This window comes from Citrus clementina, unplaced genomic scaffold (genome assembly GCF_000493195.1).
Source record: "Citrus clementina cultivar Clemenules unplaced genomic scaffold, Citrus_clementina_v1.0 scaffold_3, whole genome shotgun sequence".
Lineage (NCBI taxonomy): Eukaryota > Viridiplantae > Streptophyta > Magnoliopsida > Sapindales > Rutaceae > Citrus > Citrus x clementina.
The window spans coordinates 22,238,046-22,246,505 of record NW_006262339.1 but is presented as its reverse complement, the minus strand read 5'-3'; the positions used below and the strand labels follow the sequence as shown (position 1 = coordinate 22,246,505).

Here is an 8,460-nt window from a genome sequence, read left to right as displayed (position 1 = left end):
CTCAGCAATGACAAAGAACGTAACAGAGGAAAATCCATTTCACTAGGACTGAAGAATCAAGAATTTCAGTTATTATATTTTCTCAAGAAACTAAGCTTGCTTGACTTGGTGCTTGGGTGAACTTGTTCCGATCGTTGAATGCAAGAATAGAAGTAATCCTCAACAAATGATGTTTCCAATTTTCTGTGAGGTGGAACCAACTGTGAAAAGGAAACAAGCAAGAAGTTTTCGAGACACTTTTTCCAAAGACGAAGAAGCTTTCAGTATGAATATAGAAAATGTGCAAAAGTGGAGAGACGCTTTCAGGAGGTGGCTGATGTCTCTGACTGGGAAGGACAGGTAACCATTAATATTCTCAAACATTGGTTTTCTAAGACTAAGGTTACTTATTTTTGTTTGTCCTAAATGACTCATAGCTAATGAGCAGATTTTGAGATTCCTTCACTATCGATACATACGGTTTTGATTCTATTTATTTAAAGAGTCGCCGAGGCATTTATTTTCATCTTTTCATTGACTTGTATGCCTGTCATTAACAGAATTTTACCACGAAAATGGTGCAAACTCTGTTTATCTAATTAACGGTGCGTTTGAGATTGAGGTTGGGCAGCTGTAGCTTCCAAGCTACAATACTAAAGTGTTTGGTAAATATTAACTGCTGTAACTTAGAAACTATATTAATGTGTTTTTTCACTTGTATCATGAAAAATCTTTTATATCTTTAATAATTTTGTTAAAATTATTATTTAAAATTTCTATTTACTACATATTACTAACTTTTGTTTCATAATTATAGTTTTTTTTCCACAGCAGCTGCAGCTTAAAATCTACAGTACCTTAATCCCGCACCCTAACTAGTTATTCCAATAACTAATTTTTTTTTAAATTTTCCAAATAAAATTATACATGAAAAGATTTGATAATTTATTGTTGCATGAATGATGTGTCAGAACAAAGGAATTCCAGAATTTCTTGAGTTTTTAGACAAAAAAACAGAGTCAGGCCATATATTGAATGTCTGAAGAAATTATCGTTATCTGATGTACTTGGAAAAATGTCGTCAGATTTGTTGTAATGATGCCGTGCTTTAGTCAAAATTATTTCTTCCACTAGAGACGCAACTATCAATAACGTTGTTAATTCTTGAACCAGGTGAAAGCAATTGATTCTTTTCATTTATCTCCTGGCAACCTTCCTTTTACTTTTAGATTTTAGAATAACGCAGCTTCATACATTGATGTAATATAAATAGTGAATGAAAATAAAGAAACAGTTATGCTGGAAGTTGCATTATTTCTGTGCACTGCAGTGTTACATTCCTCTGTACATTCAAGCCTTTCTCACCTAGGTTCAAGCCTTCTCAGTTAATTGATGAAAATGGCAGGTGGAAAGATGACTTAATTCGAAGTGTTGGGTTTTGTGCCACATTGTCCTCCACCCACCAGACAAGTCCTCTTAGTCCCAGCACCTAATGCGAAGATACTTCATGTATTTTAAAAATCCCTTTACCTAAAAGACCCCTTGAGGATCAACTCTTTTGGTGTTATTAGCTGTTGCATTCATCAGGACTGAAAAGGGAGAAATCATATATGCTTCCATTGACTGATCTTATTTCACAGGAGATGTAGAATTCTTGGAAGCTTTTGCAATTGAAAAAGGTTTGAAACAAGCCACCGAAACAGGACTGACTCAGTCAGCAATTGTGGAATCAGCTGCCATTAATGCGGTTCATCTCATTAACTGTGCTGGAACTGGTAATATTGTCACGTGTAGCTTCACAAGTGTTGTTTGTTTCCTTATATTGTCTATAACCTTATGTAGGTTTTAATATGTTCTGTTGAATCGGAATAAAAGAACTAAAGAAGCCATAGCGATTCTGTTTGGCTGTGAAATAGTTTATTTGCGGCTGTACATAGATTTTTTTTTCCTCCCTGTTTCTTTGTTGCTTTCTGTGAATCTTTCAATTTATTTACAATTGTTGGCGTGTCTGAAAATGGATCGCTGAATATGGTAGAATATGGACTCGGATCTAAGTTGGATTTAGCCATGATACAATCCTTTTATTCACCCTCATTCTTTATTTTGGTTGGAGGACCTTTTTAAACTTTTACCAAACAACAGAGACCGCAGTGTCAATTTGAAGATTTTGTGGATGAGAATTGACAAGTGTTGAATTTTTTTTTTCCAATAAGCATACCACTCTATGGTGAGGGTTAGGCGGGACCCTACCTGTCATTTAGAACAGATAAAGTGTTGAATTTATATTATTTGTTTTTCTGAAGATGCCTTGGAATGCAGCATCGTTGACTTGCATATTTGATGTTAGAACTTAGAAGATTTGCTGTCAGAAATCTTATTGAAGAAACTACTCTGCTGCCAGCAACACAATCGACGCCGTAAGTTTTATGCTACGCAGTTCCCTTGTATTTTTATTTTGTTTTTGAATTTTCAGGGCTAATAAGAAGAAGAAGGTCATTAATTTCCGAAACAGAACCATTATCAAGTTTTATATATTTTTGAACTGGTTAATTTTGGTCTTTGAGAAATATTTGCGTCTATAATTCTTAATCTAATCGTGTAAGATTACAGAGCAAATACATAGATTTTTTTTTTTTAATAAAATCAAACATTCGCTATAACCTTAGTTTTAGTTTAGTTTTTTTTTTTTTGGGAAAAAAATGAAAAACCTCACTTATTAAACAAAACTCTTGCCTCTTTATGCTCTGGCAACCTATTTAATTTTCTTAGTTCTTTTTATGATATATATATATATATATATATATATATATATCCTTTATATAAAGAAATTTTTCTGCCATCGTGTGCAGGTAGCTAGCTAGCTTATACTACTATCCCATATATTCCCCATATAAGTTTTGGATATATAAATTTCTTTGTTTTCATAATAAAATGATGAATGTTTCGTCAGCTGCAATTTATAATTAATGATTTGACCGTATTTGTTTGTTGTATGAAATCTTATAAATTAGATATTGTAACTTTGTTTGGTTATTGTTTATGATTACTTAAGAGACATTTATTTATAGTGTGGATGTTAATTTTGATCCAAATTTATTTTCAGGAACTTAAATAGAAGGCTGTCGGATCAATTGCTTGCATTATGAGCATCTGGAGAATCTCTTCATATGTTCCTTCGCCACTCTCTTGTCAGAAATATGATGTGTTCTTAAGCTTCAGAGGTGAAGACACCCGCAAATTCACAGACCATTTGTATGCTGCTTTGGGTAAAACTGGAATCATTGTATTCAAAGATGACAAAGAACTTGAGAAAGGAAAAGCTATTTCATCAGAACTACTTGCAGCAATTGAAGAATCAAGAATTTTGGTTATTGTTTTCTCAAGAAACTATGCTTTTTCAACTTGGTGCTTGGATGAACTTGTTAAGATTGTTGAATGCAAGAATACAAGTGATCATCAACAAATGATTTTTCCAATATTCTATGACTTGGAACCAACTACGGTGAGAAAACAGACGGCAAGTTTTAAAGAAGCCTTTTTAAAACATGAAGAAGCTTTCAGGGAGAATATAGAAAAAGTACAAAAGTGGAGAGATTCTTTGAAGGAGGTGGCCAATATATCTGGCTGGGAATTGAAGGACAGGTTACCATTCTTATTCTAAAATACTATCTTACCAAAATTAAGGTTCGTTATTTTTGTTTGTCTTGCATGAGTCTTAACTAATGGATTGATTTTGGGATTCCTTCCCTATCAAACAACTTCCAAAAATGAATTGCTTTCATTCAATATCATTAAAAGGTCTTTGAGCCATCTTAGAATTTCTGAGATTTCAGAAATAAAAAGAGTGTAGAATGTAAATGAATTTATTAACATTATATGATGCAATTGAGATAATAACTTGATCAAAGAATTTTTGTAAATGAAGTGTTATAGATGAACGTAGATATATATACTTGAAGAAGCAACAAGAGATTCGATCTAATGAATATAATATTGTACAGTTTAGATATTATACTTGTGGAGTTGATTGACGGTACATTAATGCTAACTTTAATTCAACAACACCAATGTTATTTTCTTGTTCTTTTCAATGTACAGGAATGAGTCGGAATTTATTGTGGATATTGTCAAGGAGATATCCTGTAAAATTCCTGCAAAATCTGAGACTCTTAAGGGTCTAGTTGGACTAGATTCACGCTTGGAGAAACTGAGGTTTCTTATAAATGAAGGGCTACTGATGTTCGTATGATAGGTATCTGCGGTATGGGAGGTATAGGTAAGACAACTCTTGCAAGAGTTGTTTATGACTTGATCTCTCATGAGTTTGAAGCAAGTTGTTTTCTTGCCAACGTTCGGGAAATTTCAAGAAAAAGTAGTCTGGTCTTTTTGCAAAAGCAGCTCCTTTCGCAGTTACTAAACCTTGGGAACTGTGACATATGGGATGTTTATGATGGTGTGAACATGATCAGAAGTAGGCTACGATGCAAAAAGGTTCTTCTTATTATTGATGATGTGATTGACATACAACAATTAGAAAGTCTAGCTGGAGAGCATGATTGGTTTGCTACAGGCAGCAGGATTTTCATAACATCAAGAGATAAGCATTTGTTGATGGCACATGGAGTGGATGAAGTTTATATGCATGAGTATCTAAATTATGATGAAGCTCTTGGACTGTTTTGCTTAAAAGCCTTTAAATCCCATAAGCCATGGAAAGGATACGAGCAACTGTCGAGAAGTGTTGTAAAGTATGCCGGAGGTCTTCCATTAGCTCTCAAGGTTTTGGGCTCATTTTTGTTTGGAAGAACTATACCTGAATGGGAAAGTGCACTACAAAGACTAGAAAGAGATCCTGAAAATGAAATTCTTGATGTACTTCAAATAAGTTTTGATGGGTTAAAAGAAACAGAGAAGAAGATATTTCTCGATATTGCATGCTTCTATAAAGGGAAGTATATAGATTATGTAACAAAAATTCTCAACTACTGTGATTTTGACCCAATTATTGGAATTGGAAGTCTTATTCAAAAATCTCTAGTAACTGTAGATGATTTCAATGGACTGTGGATGCATGATTTATTACAAGAAATGGGTCGACAAATTGTCAGGAGGCACTCCCCTCAAGAGCCTGGAAATCGCAGTAGATTGTGGGAGGAAGCAGATGTATGCCATGTATTATCACAAAATACAGTAAGTGATTAGTTAAGTCGAAAACTTGTGATTTTAGGATCATGATCATATCTTTAACTATTTAAATCTTTGCATAGTTTTATCAAGACTTTCTTTCTTTCATTTTTTTCCCACTTATTTTTTGTTAAAATGTTTAGGGAACTGATGCAGTTGAAGTCATCATATTTGATCGCTTTAGCAACAAAGAGATGCATTTCAGTGCTCAAGCCTTTTCTAATATGACTAATCTTAGAGTGCTCCAAATCCATTATGTTCAACTTTTGGGAGACCTTGAATACCTCTCCAACGAGTTACGGCTTCTTGATTGGAAAAGATATCCATCGAAATCCTTGCCATCAAATTTGAGATTAGATAAACTCATTGAACTTAACATCCCTCATAGCAGCATTGAACATCTGTGGAGTGGAATCAAAGTAAGATTGTCCAACTACATATTCATGGTTTTCAGTGAATACATATTGATAATTTCATACTTTCATTCTTTTAAGTTGTGATAATGTCATGATTTCATTCTTTTAAGTTATGTTCTTTTGTGCCATTCTGTTTCTTATAGCCTTTGGCCAGGTTGAAAATCATGAGTCTCAAGCATTCCGAGAACCTCATAAGGACACCAGATTTCTCAAGGGTACCAAATTTAGAGCAGCTGATTCTTGAAGGATGTACAAGGCTGCATGAGATTCACCCATCTTTGCTGGTTCACAAGAAGCTGATTTTTTTGAATTTGAAAGGTTGTACAAATCTTAGAGCTCTTCCAGCCAAGATTTTTATGAAATCTCTTGAAACACTTGTACTTTCTGGTTGCTTGAAATTGAAGAAATTTCCAGACATTGTGGGAAGTATGGAGTGTCTGCAGGAACTCCATTTGGACGGAACTGATATTAAAGAGCTGCCACTCTCAATTGAACTTCTATCTGGACTTGTTCGGTTGACTTTGTATGGCTGCAAAAATTTTGAGCGTATTCCGAGTACCATAAGTGCTCTAAAATATCTATCAACTTTGAATCTTTCTGGCCTTTGGAAGCTCAGAGAGTTCCCGGAGATCGTGGAAAGTATGGAGCAGCTGTTGGAGCTTCATTTGGAAGGAACTGCTATAAGAGGATTGCCAGCATCTATTGAATTTCTTTCTGGCCTTGTTTTGTTGAATTTGAAAGATTGCAAAAATCTCAAGAGTCTTCCAAGAACTATAAATGGTTTGAGATCTCTTAAAACGTTGCATCTTTCTGGCTGCTCCAAACTTAAAAATGTGCCAGAGAACTTGGGGAAGGTAGAAAGCTTGGAAGTACTTGATATAAGCGGGTGCAAAGGACTGTTGCAATCAACATCATGGTTTCTGCACTTCCCCATCACTTTGATCCGAAGGAATTCAGATCCTGTGGCTTGGAGGTTCCCATCTCTATCAGGTTTGTATTGTTTAAGAAAATTAGATATCAGTGACTGCAATCTTGGGGAAGGAGCAATCCCAAGCGATATTGGCCACTTATGCTCATTAAAAGAGTTATATTTGAGTAGAAACAGTTTTGTTTCACTTCCAGCAAGCATTATCCATCTTTCTAAGCTGGGGAAAATGGTATTGGAGGATTGCAAGAGGCTTCAATCTCTACCACAACCTCCACCCAGTATTGTGTCAATTAGAGTAGATGGTTGTACTTCATTGGAAACGATATCATGTGTGTTAAAATTATGCAAGTTGAACCGCACATATATTCATTGTATGGACTGTTTCAAATTCAACGGCTTGGGATTTTCAATGCTGAAAGAGTACCTCGAGGTCAGTCTCTTACTCCATGTCTCTCCACTGTGCCAAACATATTGCGCTAAATTTATGCACGGGTGTGGTTTTATTTTTTATTTTTTCCTCCTAATTTTTTGGTTGCAGGCTGTGTCCAATTTGCGACAGCGTTCAAGCATTGTTGTTCCAGGAAGCGAAATTCCGGAATGGTTCATGTATCAGAACAAGGGTTCTTCAATAACACTCAAGAGGCCTCCCGATTCATTTAATAAGAATAAGGTGGTGGGATATGCTATTTGCTGTGTGTTTCATGTCAATAAGCATTCAACTAGAATCAGAATGTTACGTTCATATCCCACAAAGTGCTTGACCTGGCACTTGAAAGGTTCTAGAGTTGGTGATAGTACTACTTTTAGGGAAAAGTTCGGTCAGGATGGGTCTGACCATCTTTGGCTACTCTATTTACCTCGTCAAGAGCAAGAATGCTATGAACACAATTGGCATTTTGAATTTCAACCCTTGTGGGGCCCAGGATTGGAGGTGAAAAAATGTGGTTTCCATCCAGTATATATCCACCAAGTGGGGGAGGAGTTCAACCAACCAACAAACCGATGGACTCCCTTTACTTATAATCTAAATGAGTTCCATCGGAATTTTGTTGGATCAAATATGGAAGTAGCCACAACATCAAAGCGAAGCCTTGCAGAGTATGTTGGGACAGCTGAAGCCAGTGGAAGTGGCTACTGTGATGATGAGGAATCTCAAGCTAAAAGATATAGACGACTCGATTGAAGGGAATAAACTAGTGATTATTCTCTGAATTTATGTGCAAGTACACATCTCAGATTCTCAGTTCTAATTTATGTGTAAGTACGCATCTCAGATTCTCAGTTCCAATTTATGTTCGCTGCATATGGTAAATCATTTACATTCTCTTTATTTATTTAATGTATCTAACCTTGCAAAAAAAATTCATGTTAAATTACCAGAAGATGCTCTGCTTGGATCAAAAGTAAAGGACTGAAATAAATCCTCTGTTTTTGATCTTACCATCACTGTTTCATTGCATAATTATCCCTTGCAGCTTTCTCATTTATGTATTCATTATCTCATGCGCGTGTGCGCACACAACAACACATATAATTAATAACTTTATTTTTTATTTCAGTGCAGTGCAAGAAAATGACTTAGAGGGGTTTTGAACTCAAATGAGATGAGATGAGGACTTAACTATCTGTTCCCTTCTTTTTGTGCAAAAGATGCCAGATCCAGAAGTGATAAGCGCAGGTTCTTGGGTACACTTGAAAGTGGTTTGTATCATAGTAGATGAATTGCATTGCAATGAATGAACAATAAAGAAATTAGCTGATTGCAATCTGATTGAATATTCTTGTGTTGCCTATAGCTTCTGGAGTTCTAGTTGACACAGTTTTCGCTTGTTGAGACTCTTACTGAATGAACATAGATTTTACTCGAACTGCACTAGTGCCTTCTGATGGTATGGCTGTTGTTTGTTTACTACCAGTTAACAGATATTAAGATTTGGAAAATTGATGAACTTA

General features: G+C 35.3%; 1 protein-coding gene across 1 annotated transcript; it reads left to right on the top strand.

The window, feature by feature from the left end:
• Positions 1-2,301: 2,301 nt before the first annotated feature.
• On the top strand, positions 2,302-7,690 carry LOC18049091 (TMV resistance protein N). The gene is made up of 6 exons (XM_024187137.1): positions 2,302-2,396; positions 3,083-3,621; positions 4,209-5,142; positions 5,307-5,582; positions 5,723-6,937; positions 7,046-7,690. Exons 2-6 carry the CDS (start codon positions 3,122-3,124, stop codon positions 7,688-7,690), a joined length of 3,570 nt encoding a protein of 1,189 aa, XP_024042905.1. The 5' UTR covers positions 2,302-2,396; positions 3,083-3,121.
• The last annotated feature ends 770 nt before the right edge of the window (positions 7,691-8,460 follow it).